The sequence below is a fragment of the Prinia subflava genome, chromosome 2 (assembly GCF_021018805.1).
Source record: "Prinia subflava isolate CZ2003 ecotype Zambia chromosome 2, Cam_Psub_1.2, whole genome shotgun sequence".
Lineage (NCBI taxonomy): Eukaryota > Metazoa > Chordata > Aves > Passeriformes > Cisticolidae > Prinia > Prinia subflava.
Window position 1 is genome coordinate 87202637 of NC_086248.1, and position 22455 is coordinate 87225091.

Here is a 22455-nt window from a genome sequence, read left to right on the forward strand (position 1 = left end):
TGCTGATATCCCTGCCTGTGCAGGCCCTGTGTCCCTCCCACTGCTGCCTGTGCCAGCTCTTCTGGAGCTACACTGCAATTCAGTGTGACAGTGAAGTCCCTGTCCTGTGGAAACCGAGTGAGGACCTTTTTTTGTTGTGAGAAGGTAACATTTAAAGGCATCCCTTGGGTTACTCTATCTGGCAGCCCAGCTGGTCTTTTGTGTGAGTGCCATTCTTTTGAAATGCCAGCTCTGGTCTTCAAGGCAGCCAGCAGAAGGTACAGCTGGCTCTGCCTGTAATTAATTCCTCATCACTCATCACTTGCCTTTATTCTCCCTTTTGATTGGGAAGAAGGAATAATACAGATTACAGGACAAATGCAAAGATTGCATTGTATGGGAAGAGGTAACAAGAGGATTTCTGGTGTCCTGGGATTTCCCTTTTGTTTGTGTGTCTCTGTTCAGCTGGAGACATACAGCAGCAGATAGATGGTCTGTCTTTCTGTGTGCCTCACCAGCAGGCACCCTTAGAAAATGCCAGGCAGGGGAGATGGCAGGGGTAACAAGGAGAGAAATAGGTAACAAAACTGTCCAGCTGGCTTTGGACTCTGATAGAAGAAACCAGGCATGATTGCAGTGTGAAACCAGGCAAAAAGGGTGACTGCATCAACTGGCACTGGAGACTGTTCCAGATGGGTCTTTCTCATCTCCACTGATGATGAGTTGGAGAGCAGGTCATACTTCAATTCTTCAGTTTGTAACCACTGGAAAGGAAGATGACTTGGAGATTCCCATAGTCCAAGTCTGCAATGTTTTATGGCTCTGCCTAGAGTGCAGACCTGGAGTTTCATTTACAGGTAACTCCACCACCACTCCAGCCCCTAAATTAACTGGCAACTGGTGGCAGTAAAGTAGAACAGCTGTACCAACTTTAACATTTACAACCTTGTGGACTCAGTTCAGATGGGATAGAGGTGTCATTACTGTTTCGAGTCCAGGAGCCTCTTCCATGCCTCCCAGAAGCATATTCCCAGTGATAGTTCTACTGGAAAAATGGAGGTGGTGTAGTTCCTTCCCAGTCTCAGGGAGGCTCTGTAACTCAGCAGGGATTGCAGGTAGAGCTGTGAGAGCTGGCTGCCCTCTACAACTCTGACTGATTTCTAAGATAGCCATGGGCATGCTGCTCCTGTGTTTTGACCTTCAGTTTTCCATGTGTAGACAGGAGTAGTGAAACACGGCATGTTTTGAGTAGATAAGGGAGCTTCCTTTCCAATTGTAAAACATTTGAAGAATGCCTGCTCATATTCAGAATTGTTGTGTTAGGGAATTCGGGGGCCAAAAGGTTGTTTTTCCTGATGCTGCAAGGACATGGAGCTGTCAGCCAGGATGTGCTCAGGCTTATTTTGGGTTTAGGCCAGGCATTCACAGGCAGTGCTTTGGAGACACTAATTTGCATTCCAGATGCTTCTCTGTGTTTCTTTCTATCTTGCCATTGCTTTTTTCCTAGGGCATCAAAGTTCGTTTGCTGCGTGATTTGTCCCAGTGCTGGCTACTCAGCCAGGCTGTTGTGCAGCAAATCCTAGCTACAAGTCCCCAAATGAGGATAGAATAGACAATGGTTGTTTTTAATCCTTGCATGCTAGCAGCTTCATATGAATTCTTCATTTGCTCTCAGTCCCTCACCTCACTGGCTCTGGAGTCTGTAATTAGCTGCTCTGAACACACTCCTGTTGACATTGATCTATGGGGTTATGTAGTTCCTGCGTGAGCTGTCAGTTTGGACAAGGGGCTCCATGAGGACTAGGTATCTTTAGAGAGACTTTCCTTCATAGGAAGCTGCTGAGGGCAGGGAAGATGCCAAGAAATCAGCAGCTCAAAGCTGGTTTTGCCAGACTCCTGTAGTGACTTTTCTTATCTGTGGCACTGTGTTTCCAGCGGGAAGGTCTCACTGTCTTGGATCCCCCAAGGTTATGCAGTGCCAGCTGATCTCAAGAGAGAGAGAAACAAGCTATTTTTCTCCTTGTCCTGGGCTGCGGTGTGCATCCCAAACTGACTACCACCTGGGAAGGGGATTGGATAGGCTGTCTGTATCCTGTCAGGCCTTCATCTAGTTTTCTCAGCTTGCCTTACAGCTAATGCTTCTGAATATTTCCAAATAATGTGTTTTCTATCCTCATTTCACTAAATTATATACATATTTCATATTTTTAACCTTTCCTTGTAAGTCATTCCCTAAGAATCTAAACATTTCATCATCTTTATTATGCTCTGAACTCCCTGTGATGTATCTCTCAGTTTCTGATAGCTAGGCACTTGATGGGAGTATTTCCAGGTTCCTGTCATTCACACAGTGCCCCTAAGGTAGATGTGCCAAAAATGAAGGATTTGGGGGGATCATGTAGGAGGGAGGTTATATAGGAAAGCCTGTTTCGCTGTCTCTCCCCTGACCTCTTTCTGCTGCTTTTCTGAAGGGCATACCCATGTGGGAATGCAGCATCCCAAGTGCAGACAGACTACAGATGGATAAGTAAGGGTTACTATTTCCTCCGTACTCTCAGGTGTAATATATCTGTGTACGGAGACCAGAAACAGTGATGAGCAACAGCATGATTAGAGTTGTGATTGATTTCTTGAGAGAAAAAAAAAAAAAAGTGTTTCAGGTCAACCCTGATTGAATGTTTAAAAATGTTTTTTTCACTGAAGCAAAAAGGAAAAGAAGTAATCTGAGGGCATACTAACAAAATGCTTTAGAAGACAAACTGAGATGGTTGTGTGTGTGGGTGGAGGGTAGGAAGCTGTGACACTGTTTTCAAAGTGAGAACTGGAAATGCTTTGAGATTTGTTGGCTTTGGTTTTGGTTTAATGATAGACAAAACCTTTGGGGAATTGCTTTTTTTGAAAGAACTTGAAGTCGGCATCGATTCACAGGATCTTTGTGAACCTCTGAAAACACTGGGCTGGGGTGGTACCAGGTGGTGTGGAACAGGCAATGCTGTCTGGTGCTCCAGAGAACAGCTGCTCACTCCAAGGCTGCTCCCAGGGCAAGTGGTGAATGGGGACACTGGGTGTATTTCCACAGCTCAGGGCCAGGGCCAGGGCCAGGGCAGGGAGAGCCTTGTGAGCTGCATTGCATATTTCAGGTGCCAGTGGTGAGCAGAGGGAGAGGCAAATATATGTTCCGGGCTCCCAGAACATGTATTTCAAATGGAATGTAGAGAAATTAGTGGGATTCAGCAAAGGGCATCAGGAGTGCCCTTCTGACCTGGTCAAGGGCCAGGAGCAGACGGCCTTAGAAAGAGAAGTTAAAGAAGCTGGACTTGCTCTGTTTGGCAAGGAGGAAGTTGCTATTGGCCATTGGCCCGCAACTGTTTCAAGGGAAAATTCAAAGATCTTTTCATAGTATTAAATTATATAAGGAACAGTGACCACAACTGATAGTGCTGGAAGTTCAAACTGGACAGTGGGAAAACATGGTTTCCTCAGGGAAGTTCAAGACTTGGCCAGGCAAAACCATGCTGCCCTCATGTAGTGCAGGAGAGAGCTTCAAGCAGGAGGTTGGATGGGATGCTCTGGAGGCCCCTGGTAGCTAGCATTTCTGCCACCCCCTACCACCCCAGCCATGCTGCACACTGCTTCTTCCTCATCCTGTCCCTCTTTGTCTGGGTCAGTGCTTCCCTAGGAAGGGCCAGGTGGATGAAACATTGCCAGTGGCACATATCCATGGACACAGGAGGAAGCTGGCTCCCTTTAGAGTTGACCGCTGGGGCTCTGCAGGCTGTCCCTGGGCCAGCTGGGGCTTGCAGCTGTGGTCCGAAACTGAGCCCAGAGCTGTGCCAGCAGCCAGCCCAGCAGGCAGGCTTGGCTGCCTGCCCCAGCATGCCAGAGGCCCCTTTCTCTCTTACAGGCTCCCTGAACCTGCTAGTTCGCGTGCGGAACAAGCGAGCCATCGACACCCAGGTCTGGTCCCTCAGCGGGAATCGGGGCAACATGTGGCAGCAGGCACATGTGCCCATCAACCCGCCTGGGCCCTTCCAGGTAAGCCAAGCCCACAGTCAAGGAGCCACCTGCCCTATCCATGTGCCATGGATGTAGATTTCCTGGCAGACATCTTCCTCTGTAGCACAGGGACCGGTGGGGCACAAGGAGCACTCAACCCCCAGGGTCACTGGGCAAGGCAAAGGATTAGTGGATGCACAGAAGTCAAATCCACTTCTCCTTGAGGTTTTTATGTGCAAGCATCAGTTTGGCACTATAAATTTTCTGGTTATTCCTGGTCTAGAAACTGCTTGTCAGAGAGCTCCTTATGGATATGTCTGTGTGACAGAGAGGTGCCTCGGTGCTGAGCAGCTGGGGAATGCTGGCCTGTTGGTGTAAAAGTGACTGAGTGCTAGGGATTTCTTCTAGCATGTGCTGCAGAGCCCACCTCTGCTGTGCCTCTTGCTTAGGACTCTAGGAGCGCTTGTGAGTATGAGCTGGGCAGTCTGCATGTGCTCATCGAGTTGTTCATGTGTACCCAGGCAGTGGGCTGCTTTTATGGCTGAGGTTTTTACCCCCCAGGCTACTCTGCTGTTGTAGGGTTGTTCGTGAGAGCTGCCCTGTACAGGCTGGTTAAGTTGTGGCACTGTGGCAAAATGCCCAGTGTGCTTTTGGGTACTTCAAAATAGTAAATAAGAATGTAGCTACTCTTTGCAAGTTCTGTTTGGTATTGGTTGGCTTCGTAGAGCAGGACATGTAATAAAGCAGAGCTCTAATGCTCATTTATTACTGCACAGATGCTCAGCACAAAAAGGTTGATCCCATAAACAGTGGGATCTGGCTTTCCAGATCCTGTGAATATTGGAGAAACAGGAAAGAAATAACTCTCTTGGGGGGCTGATAAGATATGCTCTGTGTCCTGCTCACCTCTGCAAAGCCCTGCAGCGCAGGAAGGGCCTTCCACACCTGCAGCCTCACGCGGGCTCTCTCCCGTGCTCTGCTTGTAGATCATCTTTGAAGGTGTCCGAGGCACGAGCTACGAGGGGGACATTGCCATCGACGACGTCACTCTGAAAAAGGGAGACTGCCCGAGGAAGCCAATTGGACCGAATAAGGGTGAGGCTGTGTCTGCCTCAGAGGCAAACAAGCTGGCAGGAGTGCATTCACAAATGTGCATGCCAGGGATGCACAGCTGATTTCAGAGCACACTGACGTGCTGGGGGGACTCAGCAGGATGGATGACCCCACAGCAGAAATCACCAGAGGGGCTGTCAGACTCTTGGGCTTGTTTTATAGTCGAGAGCTAACAAAAGTGAAAGGAACAACCAGGAGGTGTCATCCCCCAAAAAGCTAAGGACTTCTGCAATATCTCATTTCCTGGAAACTCTAGTTATGGAAGCTCTGAAAAGGAGTGGACCTTCTGCAGGCTTTAATGGCCTCTGTGGTGTGAAGTCAGTCCTACTCCATTAAATAAAAAAAATCTGTTCTTTGGGGCATGGAACAAGGGAGGGCTGTGCTTCCTTCCGTTGCCATCTGAGCAGAGGCACAGCCAGGCTAAATCCCACCAGCCCCTTTCCAGTCCACCCACATAAACTGATGCCAGCACTGCAGTGAGGGAGACAACTGCACCCTCACTGGGGTGCACCCTGGATTGAAGCTGCAGCGAGGTGTGTGTGTAAGCAGTACGTAGGCATTGGGTGGGAATCAGTGGATTGCCATCTGCTGTAGTCCTGCCTGTGCCCTCGATAACATGCCTCAGAGAGCAGATGTTCAGAGTACGCAAACCAGAGCCAGACAGGCACTTGAGAGCAAGGTTCAGTTTGGTTTATGTATTTTTGAAGCAAGAAAACCTTCAGAGTAAGAGTCACTTCTAGCAATTTTCTTAGCTCCAGAGAAGAAGAGGGAAACAAGTCAGAACACTCTAAAATTTTCAAAATTTTAGGTGCCGTTAAAGGTCTCTTTTAGCCTAGGATGTAGCCATAACACAATGAGAGTCTTTTGTTTGACTCAGATTGAAAGTTCTGGGGAAGAAAGGAGGATTGGATTGCAAAAGTGTCTAAGATTCAACCTTTTTTTCCAAAGTTAGTTTTGGGGAGCCTTGAGAACATCCAGGGAAGGCTCAAAGTATCAAAAGATCAGGGAACTCTCTGTGCTTCAGGGTGGGAGAAGACACAGATGTGTGCTGACTTGTTTGATGAGGTCTGAATCTGTCTCATCACTAATTCTCTTTCTCCCTTCTTGGCTGGCAGCTGTTGCTCTTCCAGGAAGCGGTGTCCCAGCCCTGCACAGCCCTTGGCTTTGTGGACCATTGACTTTCTTCCTTTACGTGCTGCTCAGATGATGGCAAGTGAGCGCTCCTGTCTTCGGATCAAGACATTCCTGCTCCTTTCCTACTCAGCCACCTCTGCTCCTCTTCCTCCCCTCCTCACTGGCACACCAAAGTGTCCATATGTTACCAAAGACTGACAGGCATGACCATGCAAAGGGATCTGGTTCAGAACTGGAGCACTCCTTGAGAAAGTCATAATGTCTAGAACAAAATTTAAAAATAAAGACAGAACTTTTTTTAAAAAGCACGTGCACGAGAGAGAGAGTGAGAGAGAGAGGAAGGAAAGAAACACATACAGAGAAAAGAAGGAACGAAACACAAAAAACAGGAATGAAGAAATGTGAAGAGCAAATGAAGGAAGAAAAAAAAAACCACCCCCATGTTTCCTTGGGAATGTTGGACAGGGCTTCCTCAGGGAAGTGGGAACTTGTTTTAAACAAACAAACAAAAATATATTAAAGCACAAATTTCTACCAGAACAGTTACCTTCTTTGCTGCAGAGCCCACAGCCTAGTGGATGACATCCTGCAGCACTCCCCTTGTCTCCTCATGCTTTCCCTCTGGCTGGGGCTGCCCCGCTCTGGCCCCGCTCCCCGCAGTAGCACCGCCTCGTCCGCGGGCAGCACCGCCCGTGCCGGCGGCCGCAGCGCCTTTCCTCGCACCGCATGTGCTTCGGTGTCTCCATCCATCCACATCCTCCAGGCTCTCACCTATTTAATTGCCCCCAGTGTGGTTTGCTTTGGCCTTTCCCCACCGCTCTGTGCTTCTCATCCCATGGCCTGGCGAAGATGGAGCAAGGAAGGGACCAATGACATGGACCACGCTGAGTGGTGAAGTCCTGGCGGGATCCAGCAGCAGCACTGGCCTCCAAGAGCCTCTTTCTGTCTCTCAGCACTCTTGCTGGGTAGGGAGCAGGTCTCAGCTGCAGACAGAAAAGTTTGGTCTCTATGGGGCTGAGGGATGGGATGTGACGGGATGGGACTGGAAGGGTGGAGCAGTTGCACATTGGCTTCCCCCTGTGAATATTGGGATGACAACTGCCTCAGCCCTAAACCCAGGGTGGCCTCTCTGCCCACATTTTGTTACCTATTTATTTTGGTTTTTATCCCATTGCTTAACCTCCTCCACCTCAAGTTTTCTGGATTATGAGAAGAGTCAGGCATTTAAACGTTCTTCAACCAGGCAGCAAGTCCTGCCCATGACCCAGCCCCCGGGCTGGCAGCTCAGGCAGCTCCAATGCTGCCCTCTCACCTCACAAGGCTTTCCTGCATGCACAGTGCATTTGCTGCAGTGTGGGCAAAAGGTTGGCAACAGCATTGCTGCTCAGGGCTGAGGTGGCTGAATTTTATCAGCACATGCAGCCACACAGGCACTCAGCTTCCACTGCCACGGCAGTGGGCAGAGGAGCTGAAACATGGAACAGGCAAGAAACTGCTCCAAGAGGGATGGAGGCAGGAAGTTGGCCTGAAAGAGGGGCTTGTGCTGAACTGTGGCCCTGTTTGCCACTGAGGAACAAAGGAACAGGGATGGGGGAAATTCACCTTTTTCTTGATGGTATCAGGAGTGGGTGCAGCTGGTGTTTCTCTCTGCTGCAAACCTGTAGCAGGTCTGGCCTAACCTCCTCAAGGTGGGGGCACAAGGTTCTGCTCCAGGTGAACACCCAGGAGAAGGATTTGCCCTGCACTAGCCAGACAGGAGCTGTGATAGCCTTGTTGCATCTGGAAGCAGCTCTGGGCACAACTTACCTCCCTGCACAGGGCAGAGCTAGCCCCACAAGGCTGTGAGTTGGGATTTACTAACCCACACTGGTAATTAGTTAAGTGTGACTCTTCCTCCTAAAGGACACCCCCTCCAAAATCCCTATCTGGAGTACCACAGATAAGATAGCTGTCTCAATGAAGACCCATGGCTCCTTACCCATTTCTGATGAATATATCAGCTTCTCTAAGACAGCTGTGTTTGTCTGAAATCACCTGAATGAATGTATTTGCTGCCTCCTGCTCAGCTTCCAGCCACGGCTGGGGCCTCATTGCCTTCACTGATGGAGGGGGGAAGCTCCTACTTAATTCCCAGCAGAGACAGCCACCATCAGAGAGAGAAAAGACATCAGCTCTGAGGGACAAGGGGACCTTCTTCACAGGAGGCCTTGCAAGACAGTGGGAGGGCATGTTACAGGTCTCCCCAGCTCGTTCTGCTTTTCTCCATTTCCAAGAATTGGGGCCGTGTCTTTTCTGTCTCCACTCCTCCCTCCAGAGCCAGACCTCAATCACAGTGCACATTTGACCAGGAAGCCCATGGCTGTTGCCCAGGGCCAGGCAGTGCCATGGGATACAGTGGGTGCCAACAGCAAATCTGTGTCTTGCTGTCTGTTGCCATTTTCATGGGCAGCCAGTGCTGCCCTTTTTTAGGCTGAGTTCTTTCAGCTCTTCCTTTCCTCTGTGCTTGTTGGAGGTCAGATGTGATCACCCTGCTCCTGGTAAGAGTCTGCTTTCACTCCCAGGAGAGAGACCATGCTTTTCCAGGGGCACTTGAAAGCTTCACCTGATCTGTCAGCAGTAAAATATTTGTGTTGCATTGCTGGTGCAGAAGGCTTCTGCTGGGCAGAAGGTGGAGACAGGAGTGCTTCCCCATCGATAAGAGATGGCCCAGGGCAACCATCTCACCTTCTAAGCTCTGAGGCAGAGGCCCCTATGCATTTGTTTCTACAGACTGCTCAGCCCAGGTTGCACAAGCACCCAGGTTTTGCTGGGGTTTAGTGGGCATCAAAAGTGCTGTGGGGCTGGGGAGGTGCAGCCTGAAGGTTCAGGATGATGGACAAAGCATTACCTGTGAGCAGATGTCAGCAAAAGGGCACCACAATTTTAGAAAGGGACACCTGCAGGGAGGGAGTCCATGCCCTGGTGCCAGCCCCTGCGAGGAAGGACGTAAGAGCCCCACCACATCAATCAGTGGCACAGGGGGCAAGAAGCCCTTTGGTGGCCAGAGGTCCAGAGCAGAGCAAGGAGGCTGCCCCAGCCAGAGGTGAAGCCTTCTCCTGCTGTCAGCTTCATCAGCTTCAGTAAAAGTCTCAGGAAGCCCCTTCCCACTTAGACATCTGCCCGTTTATCTCTGGCCAGAGAGCAGCTGCTGGTGAGCTTGGGGGAAGGTCATTAACCCAAGTGCCTCTGCTTGTCAGAGGTACCGAGGACAAAAGGAAAGACCTCATTTCCCTGGCAGATGTGCTGAGAGATGGTACCAGAGGAAAGAGGCACTTCAGCAGCAAGGATGGGAAGCTTGCAGTGATGGAGTGGAGGGGAGGCAGGGTCCCTCTTCTTTGAGGATAGCGGTATTTGTGGTTTACCACCCCATGCTTGAGAAGCAAGTCTCCTTGTGGTGGTGATGCATCCCAGGTGAGATGTAAAGCCATGCTCCTTACTCCTTCCAATTAAAGATCCCTTCGCGTTTTTCACAGTGTTCTGGCTAAATTACAGTCCTTAAACTTAATTACTGTCTGTCTTCTTAAATATCTGTTGCAGTCTCCCAATGTTATGTGTCTCTTCCTGATGTTTTATGTTGCTCTGTGCCTATCCAATAGCTGCTTTATTCCACTCCAGAAGTGGCTGCATTTCAGCAGTGGTGGATATTATTCCTGTATATAGTATGAAATTCCCTGCAGAAGAAAAGTGCAATATAAATTTAAGAGACTGCTTTTATTTACAAGGAGACCTCTGCTTGGTAGTTGTAGAAATACATTAGGAAGAATGCTGTGTGGGTGTTAGCCGATATATACTCGATTTCATTTTTTTTCAGGGTATAGAACAGAAAATATGTGAGTGTGCAGGCTCCTGGGTATAAGTTGTAGATATTAGAAGTAGTGAATGCTACTGTGTAGTTACCAGTGGGGCTTACAAAGAAACTTACATTTGAAACCTCTTTTTGTAGTTGTTCACTGTATTCTGAAAAATATACTTTTTAATTATAATTTTCTACAGTTCAGTGCAAGTCCAAATAGCAGATCATCAACAGAACTTTAATCCATGGCTTTTAACAATATGAACATCAGTTCCTACTGCTTGCCCTGAAATGCAGTGCCTGGCTGGTAATAATAATAGACTATTTTTCTTCCACAAAGATCAGCCGCTGGAAAGCGATGGACCTAATATTTTCCATTTGATCTGGAGTTAAGTAATTAGGAACACCTGAGTGCAACCCTTCCCAGCTGTATGGGAAGGAAAAAATGCTTCATGTACATGAAAAACTTTGCGCAGTGCACAAATGGTTTGGGAACTGTTCATGGGTGCCTTTCAACTCAGCATATTCTGGGATTCCGTGATTGGCAGGCAGGCAGAGCTGCTCCAGCAGAGCTGCACAGCGTGCTGCCTGGAGAACAGCTGTAGCAACAGTGATAGGGAGCCCTTCTTCTGGGAACTAGTTTTCTTCTGGAAAGAAATATGGCAGCAATCAGGGAAAAATTGGGGGGAGGGGGGGCAGGCTTCAGAAATTTAAGCTGGTACTTTTTTTGCAAGAATAATTTAGAGATGTGAGAATGAGTGTAGTAAACATGCTACCAATCGTATTTTATTCCCCCCTGCTATTCAAAGTATTGAAATTTAATTTCTTTCTATACAAAATCCTGTGGGTGCACTACTCCAGAATTACAAAACAAAATAATAGTTTACAACCAAAGGGAGAGCAGAGTCTCGATTCCTCCTCCTCCTCAGCTTGTCCCTATCACTCTGTGCCAAGAGGTGCCCAGCTTTTGGATTGGTGCCGGGTGCTTCTCAGCCTGGGGGGGACACTCAGTGGTGCTGGTGGGAGAAGCATCCCTCCACCAGTGCCCTGAGCCTCGTCTCCAGCATGAAGTGGTCCCCGTGCAGGGCACTGTCAAGAGAAAGCCCTGCTCCCCATTTGCTCTCAGCAAGGCTGAGGCAGGGAATTTTGCCTATGGGAATTGCCAGGGGGTCCTTCATGCTGCCCTGGGCAGAGACAGGCAAAGGAACCAGGGCATTTTCCCTCCTCCATGGAGTAAGTGGTGTCACCTCACCCCACGTGAAGAGATAAACCTCTTTGTTAAAGCAGAGAGCTCAGGAAGCTGCTGCTTCAGGATGTTGCTGTTTTAGTTACCTTTATCTGCCAGCACCACACAGATGCCCATTTTCCTCTGGAAGTGCTGCAGCACCCCTTTGCCTCCTGGGTGCCTTTGGGTGTGCTACAATGGCACGGAGGAGCATATCACCATGGACTCTGTGCCTCGAGCTGGGTGTGGTGGGACATGGTGCCACAGCACCTACTGGTGCCCTGCTCTTGCACCCACCTGCTTTTCAATGATGACAGCAGTTGCATTGTCAGTATTTCCTGTGCTAAGGATGGGCCTCCCGGCACTCCTGGCTTTGGGAGACCACTTTAGGTCCTTTAAATTGCCCTGATATGTTGTCATTTCCAGGCTGCCCTTGATTTGGGTGCATCCGTGTTTATAACAGGAAGTGTGCAGCAGCAGGACCCTGCGCAGGCTGTTGCCATAATTTGTATTTGCTTTGGCCCAAATGATAGCTGCTCATCCTGCAACAAAAGGCTTTTACAGAATAAAAAGGCAGGAGAGCTCTGGATATTGCATTTTAACCTGACCAAATTTACACTCCATGGTAATAATAACTGGCAGCTGTTGGTTTCCAGCAGGGAGTGAATAGCCTTGGTCCACCCAGCACCCCAAATGATAGCTGTGGGATGTGTTTTCAGTACTTCCCTTGGGATTAAGGCACACATCAGTTTGGCTGATCATCTGACACCACCCAGCACCCCACAGGGAATTTTGGGGTCCTCTGATGGCTACTTACAGTTTGGTATGGTCATACAAGACCACTTCTGCTCTGGAGGCTTTGAACATCCCAAGCAGCACCGTGGGATGGCCCAGGGCCACTTTTGACCACCCAATTCCAGAGAGGGGCAGAATGCAGTTTGCAGACAACTGTAGTCTGCAGGACAATCTCTTGGCCATGGAAAAGCAATGCCATCCCACTCCAATTTGTCTGAAGTGTATGCCTGACATCCAGACCGTGGGCTGTGAGTCAGGTGCATGCTCAGTGGCTTTGCCATCAAGCATCCTTTCTCAAACAGAGAGGGAGCTCCAGAGACAGACAGCAAGTCAGCAGGGCTTACTGTGTCCTGTGCTGTGTGGCTGCAGGAAATAGAGGCTCAGTCCAGATTGCCCAGATCTGCTCTGGCACCTTCTCCATCTTGCTGCAGCCTGCAGCCCTGGCAAAGCCTGAGGGGCTGGTGGGGCTGCCTGGGTGGTGGTGGTGGAGCAGGAGCACTTCAGGGCATGTGTTGGCTCCATCAGGGACCTATGAGAGGCAAAGGAAGGCTCACAACAGCACCATGCATGGCTGGATGGATGGACCAGGGCTTGTGTTCTCTGGAAAAGGAGAGAGGAAGGATGAGATGAACAGTGCATTGTCCTTTGTTTCACTGATAGCAGGCAGTAGGCTCTGACCTGCAGCTTCTCAGATGCTGGGCAAGGAGACTAAAGAAAATCCTGAGACCAGATTTCCCAGTAAAATACACTAGCCCAGCTCCAGATCCTCAGCACATCTGTACATGAAGAAGCCAGGCAAGCCACTGTCCTCCCATGAGTGATCCCTGAGGAAAGCTGCAAAGGGCTGGTCCCAGCTTATGAGCACTGTCCTTCTCACTGCTGCCTTTCATGGTTTTCCAGCACTGAGCATAGAACGAGGGAAAGGGAGAGATGCTGTCTTCACTGTTGCAAGGGTAGAGCTGGGTGATTAGAGGTTTTTGTAGAGAGGAGTGCAGGTCTGTGGTAAATCCAGGTTTTGCTTGCATTTGCTATGTCCTAAAAACAGTTGGGTCCTGTGGAATGAGACAAAATTTTGTGCTTCCATTAGCTGTTGTTCTAAAAGGAAATGGGGCTATGAATCTTTGACTTAGAGTGGGATTTTTTTACCCTCAGGATGGCCTAAACTCAGTATAAGACAGGGCCAGCAGGACAGCTGTCATACAGAGCCAGTCACTCCCAGTACCTGTGCGCAAGGCTCATGGAGATGGATGTGCCCTGTGCTGCAATGGCTGGGCCCTTGCCTGAAGCTGTGAGCTGAGTGACATGTACCTGTCTGCTCTGCCATCCATGTGCCTCTGTCCTGTCTGACAACCAAGTCTGGAGGAAGATAAAAGCCCCCCTGCTGCTGCTGCTGTGAGCCAGTGGGGATCTGCTTTGGCTGGGGGAGATGGGCTCTGGTCCTGCCATGTAGGCAGTGATGTGGCTTCCAGCTGTGTAAAGCCCAGCTGTTACAATGAAGAGATACTCCAAGATCTTCAGAAGTTGCGTAACTGTGGCAAGCCTCAGTTCATCAGCAAAGACAGGCCCTGGGTAGGAGCTGGAACATGCCAGATGTCAGCAGTCCTGCTCTGCCACTCTGAGTGAGCTGCACCTCCTTTGTTCTCAGCATTACAGCAGCTCAAGGCTGAGCCCAAACCAGCTAAGAGCAAGTGCAACCCCACTTCCTCCCCTGTGTTGCAGCCTCTGCAGGCAGGCACCGACTGGTTTTCATTTGGTGACCCTGATAAGTAATGTGGTGCTGAGATGAAGCTGTTTCCAGGTGGTGTTTGCACTGTAGGTCCAGCACAGATAACAGTGTCTATCTTAGCAGCTTGTAGAGGGATCAAAGCTAAAAGCTGAGGTGTGGATGAGTTGCAGCTGCCAGAAATGCAGCAGGGAGGAGACAGGGCCCATTTAGGAGGTGGAATCCCCACCTTTCCCTTCTCCACAGTCAATGCTCCAACTTGGAGCGCCTACAAAAGTGGGACATTTGGTATATCTCAGATATATTTGGTGTATTTGGTATGTCTCACTGGGCCTTGACACCAACTGTGGGTATCAGTCAGCAGAGCGACAGCTAGGCTGTAGCAGCATGGTCAGCTCAGGCAGCACCTAGAGTCTGCTGAGAGGAGAACATAGATACCACTCTGTCTATAAAATGCCACAGGCATTGACTGGAGTAACGTTTGTGTCTTTTGTATGGGTAGCAGCATGTACCACACAGAGACTGAGCAAGGGACTGGTGAGCACTAGACATTTCCCTGGGAAAATTCAGATGCTGCTGAGGGAAGGTATTTACAGACCTGCAGCAAAGAAGCTTTCCTATGCATGTAGCATCTCTCAGTTTGCTGGAGGTGACCTTTTCCTCTCGTCAAACCTTGTTTGTTCTTCTCTGCTGCCCATCCCCAGCTTCTCAGCACATTAATGTAATTGTTGGTGTTAAAGCTGGGTAAAGTGGCCTAGTGTCAATGTTTTCAAATAGATGAGCTTGGCCTGTTCTCCAGTTTTTGTGATCTTCTAGATGTACCATCTCGTTCCAGGGGGTTCCACAGCATGCATTCATCTCAAGACATTCTCTAAAAGCTGTGAATGCTATGATACATGGTTCTTCTTTGTGGTTTTAGTCACACCCCTTGCCTGACAGCATGGAGACAATCTCTAACCTCTAGATGTAATGGGAAATTTGGTGCCAGCATGGTTTTGCTTAGGTCCTTTTCCCCAGTCAGGACCATCCTGCCTGTGTCACAATACACATAGCAGAGGAAAGGGGCCATTGTCCAAGATACAACTGTCTCATGGGGAAACAGCTCTGACATCTGCTTTTGGCCAGAAGTGAGCATCAGACAGTGATTTCCACACTCTTTCTCACTCCATCCCCCTGCTCCTTACTTACCCTCACCAAATGTTTCATTTCCAGCCTGGAGAGACAGCAGCAGACTTCATCCCTGGATCCCATAGAAGGGGATCACACCAAAATCCTGTCCTCAACTTCCGAGGTGCAGGGAGAACCAGCTCAGGCCCACCAATGAGCCACTTCAGTGGGATCCAGTTCCAGTGGAACTGCATCGCCTCACACTTCCAGGTCACCAAGGCCAGTACAAAAGTGTTGGTTGACCTGACAGAAGTGTTTGGAAACAGGCCCCCAAATGGAGTGACAGACAAAGTCTGTGTGTTTGGGGATACTGTGGAGGAGGGAGGGGGGTCCTCTGATGTCTCTTGGGGGTTTTGCTATCAGTATCTTAGGTGGGGATCCTGGGACAGAGCCTCATCTGCACCCACCTCCCTCATCTCCACCATGTCTTGTCCCATCCCCACTCCACATCTCGCAGAGTGCCATCACCACCACTGAGTGGAGCTGGGACCCTCTTGCCACCATGATACCAAGCCATCCACAACGTTAAAAGCACAAAACACAAAGGGACTGAACTGAACCTTTTAAACAGGGTGAGATGTTTTATAAGCGTTGCCTCATCCACCGCCTCCCCCCAGCCCCAGTGCACCCGCCGTGTAACCTCCAGACTCTCAACGTGGATTGTTTCATTCAAATAAAGCTGCAGTACTCGAGTGGGTGAGCCTGTGTGTCCCTCTCTGTGGGGTCGGGGTGACAAGGTGCAGCCTGCAGTTGGTGCTGGGGCAGGGAGGAGCTTGTGTTGCTGCTCAGCACTGAGGCATGTGCCAGTGTTTGACCCTGAGTCTTCCCAAAACATCTGGTTAAGTCCCTGGGGAAGGCTTCTCAGATTTGCCCAAACCCCAGCACCACCAGGGCAGGGCATAGGACATGGCACAGGCAGGTTTGGGGCAGTTAGTGCTGGGGAGCCCTGGTGGGGAGAGTGCCTCCCCTGATGTTCCCTTACCCAGCACTCCTCCTGCCTTTCTGAACCTCTTCTTCCCATCCCAGACCTGCAGCTGTTGAGGCTGCTGGCTTCTGATGACACTACTCAAAACTGATTCTTTTGTCCCTTGCTCTTGACTTCTCCCACAAAGAAGATGAGCCAAGGCAGCAGCTCCCAAACGAGCAGGTGTGAAACAAGCCAACAGCCCTGGGCTGTCAGTGTGATGCCAGAGCCCTTTGTTCTGGTATTCGCGTCCACCCCAGGGATTCCAGCATGGCTCCAGCTGCTCCATGGACACATCAGAGAATAGGCAATTCCAACCACAACCCATGTGATGCCTAAGATGTTCTTGGGTGAACGTGTCTTCTCCTGCAAGGCTCCTCAGCTTAGACCCTAAGTTAACTTTGCCTCACCCAAGCCCTTAAGAGCAGCACTTAAGAGAACAGAGTGTGAAAGCCAAACATAGTTTTGTTTTACATGCCACCAGCTGCTGTTGGCTGAACCTCACCAGATTCTAAAACAAAAACAGCACCCAGGTGCCTGCCCTGCCTGTGGGGCAGTGGATCACATAAGCTACAGCCATACCCTCCACTTCAGCTGGTGTTAATGATGATGACTCCGTGGCATCTGCGCTGCCTGGAGAAAGTTGGGGATAGGGAACAAAGCAATGCAGAAGGGTCTTCCAAACTAACCCAGCATTTCTATCTCCTTTTCTTCCCCCACAGCAAGCAGTTGTGAAACCCAGCAGCAAAGAAGATGTTTGGTTTTATGATTCTATGAAAGTAATCATGCCTAGTAAATGCTTCCTTTTTCCCTCTCATAATGAAAAATAACTGTTCCAGATGGGAGTCTGAAGGGAGCTGGATACTGGAATTACTGTGGTGATTCAGGTCAAAGTACTGGAAAGCACTATTAAACAAATACATATGTGTGTGTATATATATATGTAACATACATATATATTATATATTTGCATATATGTGCATGCACATAGCACTCATCTCTCTCATTCCTGCCCAAGTTCAGCTCACCCTTGCCATGCGCATGTTGAGACCCAGAGTCCCACTCTGCCATGACTCCCCCTCAGAGTCCCTCTCCCTTCACACACGCCAGAACAGCTCTGAGGCTGGACAGGGACTGGGCAGGAAAGCAGGCTGTATTTTGAAGGAACAGGCACAGGCTGGGAGGAAAGTGAGGTAGAGGGGAGCAGCCAAAGAAGGAAAAATGTAAGATTTTTTAAAATCACCCAGAGAGCTGGAGTCTACTCCAGCCACTTACCTTTTGTCCTGGAATTTTGCATTTTTTGTCATTAATTGTTAATTCTTGCTGTTCTAGTTGTCCCACACTACGTCTGCTTTGCAGAAGCATTCAAAAATTTTAGTGTGTTGTCAGCTGTAAAATGACACATACTGTAAAAGCCTGGGCTCTGGCTCTCTCAGACAGGGCACCACCATCGGGGATTACCTCTGATAACCCAGAATTTACTGTTTAGTTTGTATTTGCCTGGCACCCCATCTGCAGTCACTCATTACCTACACACTAATACATTCCCGAGCTTTATGTTTCAATTCTTCCCTAAGGGAGAAGAGGATGTGCTGGCAGATTAGAAACCAGGCTGAGGTTCAGGCTGTTCCTGCAAGGTGCTCTGTACTATTGATTGTACAGCTGCTGCAGCTCAGTCCCTCCTGTGTGCACTGTAGACAGCAATATCACCTCCAAAGGTAGAAGCAATGCTAATTTTGTTAAAGCCGGATCACTGGGAATGCCCACCAAAAGGACCACAAGGGAGCAAGCCATTTTTGTCTTTGGCTTGGTGATTTGATGCTGTGCAATAAATAAAGCCTGGAGTCAGACAGTGAGTGATGAAGATCGAAAGGAGTATTGACTGCATGCTCAAGTGAGTGGAGCCCATCACGTGAAACCTGCAGAAACACGAGTTGTACGGTCATTAAGAAGAGAACTGTAATGCAGGCACACGGATGCTTCACTGCATCTTTGCAGGCTCCAGGCTAGCTGAGCATGGAGTGTTGGCCTTGCACCATCACACACGACTTTCTGGCAGGCCCCTGGTCCCATGCAGGGCTGTCCTGGTGCTTGGCACAGGCTATTTACCGCTGTGCCAACACATGAACCAAACTCTCACAGAGTCTCTCCCCCTCTCCAGGCAGGCAGCAGAGGAGAGGTGCTGCTTCTGTGAGCACAGCTGGGTATGGAGGTTGCTGAGAAGTAGCCCCTGACACTGGGGAGGGTGTAAAGGCTCAGAGCACCAAGCTGGGATGGCAGAGACCAGATTTGTGTGAACAGCCGTGCTTGGCAAGGGGGAGGATGGGAACCACTCGTTCCCTGCCAGATGCCTGGGATTGGATATGAGGGTATGAGGGTTAGACATGGAGGGACAAGATGCAGCTCTGATCTGTGCAAGGCTGTGCCTCAGTGAAGAGGGTGCCAGCGAGGTGGTGTGTGAAAGCAGGGAAGGTAAGGCTGTGTGCATGTACGTGCATCAGGTGTGCCACACACATGCACAGAATTGTAAATACATGCAAGGGCTGTGTGAGTGGCGGATTATTTCAGCATATCCTTTGGAACCCCTTTTCCCTATTCCTCTCTTCCTACAAATTCCTAAGCAAGGCTGTCTGGCCACAGGTCTGTGGCATTTTTCCAGAATGGAAGAGAATACATGTTATGAGCCAAAACCACAGAAAAAGCAACAGAAATGCAGCAATCTGGATTTTAGGTATTCTGACCCTGTTATTTTAATAAGACCAGAGAAAAAAATAAATGGTGCTGACTGGAGAGGAAGATTTATGGCTTCTAAGACAAGACTGGGATTTATAAGCAGAACAAAGTGACCTAAAAAGCAGAGAAGATTTAGAGATACAGACTGCAGCTGCAGCCCACCGCAGTAACATCCTGTCAGCCCATGTGAGCCCCAGAGCAGAGCTGGGTCCCGAGTCTGGCTGGGAAAGCCTTGTCCATCAGCTCAGTGAGGACAGCAAGGGGGAGACCTGTAGGATTAGCTATGCTTGGATATCTGGCGATGGAGGGGGCACCTCCCTCCAGATGCGATTCTCTGCACTGTCACGCTCTTCCATCATGCGGCCCCATGTACATGCCACACATTCATCCCCATGAGGGCTCGGACTGAACCTGACTGACCCCAGCCCTTTTTTGTCAGCAATAGCCCTGTGCTGATGACAGCTGCAGATCATTCCTGGATTTTCGCTACCACTGGATCTCTGATCACTGGGAAACCCCCCTCCCTCTATGGCCTGCCAGCAGCACTGCCCCACCCTGTGTGAGGACAGCCACCTTGACTCCTTCAGCCTCTCCTGGCTGCATCCTGCTCCCCTTGGTTGCACTCAGGTCTCTCAGTGGAAGGAGGCAGGTGGTGCAGTCTGGTCCCCGGGGCTCTCTGCCCTGTAACCTGCTGCACGGAGGGCTCGGGATGCTGCACCCTCCCCCTCGCTCCACTCGTGTAGCCAAAGGCAAGATCACTGCCTACCCCTGCACCTCTGGCTTGGCACCGAGCCAGTACTCCTCCCTGCCGTGGAGAGGGAAATTAATTAGCTAATTATTTCATGTTGCCTTGAGAAGAGACAGGCTAGCCCAGAGCCTGGTGCCTTGCAGCTGGTGGCTGTGATGGGGGATGCCAGGGCAGGCCGAAGGTTTTGGCAGCTGGAGCTCAGAGATGACCCATCCATCCCTGCAGGGCTTTTCCACATCCCATGTGGGCCCCTGGGCGCGAGGGAAGGCAGATGTGTCACAGATTGCTCCTTGCAAAAGCCAGACTGACATGCCTCTGAAGGCTTTTCATGAGAGCAGACAAGGAAGAAGGGCCAGGGCTGCTCCTGCAAGGTGCAGGGCTGCAAGTGAAGCCTGTCAGCAGACCACAAAGCAGATCAAAGGTATCACCTCCTGCTTGTGCAAATATCAGAATATGCTCCACACCATTGAGAAGGAAGGGGGTCCCATCCCATGCCCGAACACTGAGCTGCAGCCTCTGGACAGGCTTCTGCCCTGTTTCAGCTTGGTTGACATCTCACCTGTTCAAAACATCAGGACCAGTTTTTATGTTCTCATGGGCTGCCCTGGATTGCTTCAACTTCATCTGCCTCTGAAAAGAGCTGCACTGTGGAGGAAAATCTCTGGGGTATCCTTCATCCAATAGATTTATCCTCACAAGACTCAGCCTCTTCTAACCCAGTGTCCTGAACAGGCTTTGCAGCAAGCCAGAGCCCTGCTGTCAGTACATGAGTAGTGCCTAAAGCTCACTGTATGTCCCTGTGCAGCCCCAGCTGTGCCTGATGCTCTGAGTGAGAGCCAAAAACAGAGTCAGAGCTAAGCCAGAGCCAGGCAATTGCCTTCAGCCCAAGAGCAAAGTACAGTCACCAGGCACACTGGCTGCACAGCTGTGGGTGACTGCCTCTCCTTAGCCCAGATATTTCTGAGACCTCAGCATTTAACCAGAAAGAGCTGAAGGTTCCTAAAGAGATATGGGAGGCTTGGACAGCTGCAAGTGGACAAGGATCTGCCTGCTGTGCCCTTCAGGTAGTTAGGCATCACCCCCACAGCACAGCACAGACATATCAGAGCTGACCATGAGCGGCAGGGCAGGGCAGAAGCCACCAGTGCCACATGGGCTGCCCAAGGGGAGGGGCTGCAGCAAACCTGGCTTTGCAGAGCCTCCCTCCCAGCTGCCTCAAACAGCTCCACCTTCCACTGCAGACAGTGCTGTGCATTGACCTCCCCACCTCACCAAAACCTGCCTTCTGCTTTTGGCAGTGAACATACTGCAATCCCAAATCCTGCCTGGCCCCTGCCTCAAATATGGGTGGTTCCTGGTATTTCAGTGCCGCCCTGTCCTTGCCTTTAACTTTTGCCCTGCAGCCCTTGCCAGTGCTGTTTCACTCCCCACTCCCTAGTCCTTGCTCTTATCAAGAGCAACCTGGAATTCATGCCTGGGTCTTCAGGAAACGGGAGCTTAAAATCATTTGGTCCCTTCTTCAGAGGAAACCGACAGCACTGCCATAAAAAAGAAAAATTTTTAAAATAACACAATGTGTAGAAGCTCTGTGCCTCTGATGCCCACCGTCTCTCCCTCCTGGCATTCCTGGCTGCACATACTCTTCTCATCAGCCATTCCCATGACTGTCTCCATGATTTATGGTCTTAATAACTGAGCCTGAATCCTTCTGCCCTCCCCACTGGGGCTCATAACCAGCCGCCATTCAAACTCATTGCATGGCGTATTCTGGTGCAGTCCAGAGCATCTTTTCAGAACAACCTCATCCCTTTCTCCTCTCCCCAGGAAGAACCACCTTTCCTGCAGGAGACCTCTGGGCAGCCTTTTCCCTTCCCATTTTATAGGACACTTCTGTTACTGTTTCATGCAAGCCACCATCAGCCTCCTGCAGCAGGAGGGAAAAGGGGAGCTTCTCCAGGTGGATGTACATGTTCCTCTTCTGCAGCACATTGGCAACACAGCAGCTTCCCCCACATGCATGAAAGTCTCCCTACACGTTTCCATGGAGGAGAAGGTACAGAAGAAGGCAGGTGGTCCCTCACAGTTTGGATGAGTATCAGGCCAAAGACCTGGGCACAGAGAAGTACACGAGCAGGGAAGAGGGAGTCTCATGCAGGGTCTGAAAGCTGGGAATAGGGAGCCCCCATGCTGGCTGCCATTGTAGGCACCACCCTGCCATGCAAGGGTCTGTGTCCAGCCACAAAGCACCTCACTGAAACATAGAATCATTTAGGCTGTAAAAGACCTTTAAGATCACTGAGTCCAACTATTAACCCAACATTGCCAAGTCCAACATTAAACCATGGCCCTCAGTGCCACACCTACATGTCTTTTAAGCACCAGGAATGGTGACTTCCTCTAGACAGCCTGTTCTTCCAACGCTTGACTACACACATTCAGTAAAATTTTTCCTCTTACCCAATCTAAACCTTCACTGGCAGAACCCATTGCCATTTCCTCTTGTTCCGTCATTTGTTATTTAGGAGAAGGGGCCAACCCCTACCTCACTACAGCCTTCTTTCAGGCAATTGTAGAGAGCAATAAGGTGCCCCCTGGGGGTCCTTTTCTCCAGGCTAAACACCTAGGTCCTTTTCTGCCAGGCAGCTTTCCAGACACTCTTTCCCCAGCCTGTAGCACTGCATGGGGTTGTTGTCTGCCACATGCAGGACCTGGCACTTGGTCTTGTTGAACCGCATACAATTGGCCTTGGCTCATTGATCCAGCCAGTCCAGATCCCTCTGCAGGGCTTTCCTATGCTCCAGCAGACTGACACTTCCACCCGTCTTGGTGCCACCTGCAAACTGACCGAGGGCACACTCAATGCCCTCATCCAGATCATCGATAAAGATTAAACAGAACTGGCTCTGACACTGAGCCCTGGGAACAGCACTTGTGACCAGCCATCAGCTGGTGTGACTCCATTCACCACCACTCTCCAAGCTCAGACATCCAGAGAGTTTATTTTCCCAGTGAAGAGTTCACCTGTCCAAACCATGAGCAGCCTGGA

At 50.0% G+C, this 22455-nt stretch overlaps 1 protein-coding gene across 3 annotated transcripts in view; it reads left to right on the forward strand.

The window, feature by feature from the left end:
• MDGA1 (MAM domain containing glycosylphosphatidylinositol anchor 1) overlaps nt 1–15649 on the forward strand; it is a 152694-nt gene extending 137045 nt beyond the window's left edge. For all 3 annotated transcript variants that reach the window (XM_063390872.1, XM_063390870.1, XM_063390871.1), the window contains 3 exons: nt 3884–4014; nt 4962–5070; nt 6204–15649. In XM_063390872.1, coding sequence (XP_063246942.1) covers nt 3884–4014; nt 4962–5070; nt 6204–6295 — 332 coding nt within the window. In that variant the 3' untranslated portion in view covers nt 6296–15649. The remainder of the gene's footprint in view (nt 1–3883; nt 4015–4961; nt 5071–6203) is intronic.
• The last annotated feature ends 6806 nt before the right edge of the window (nt 15650–22455 follow it).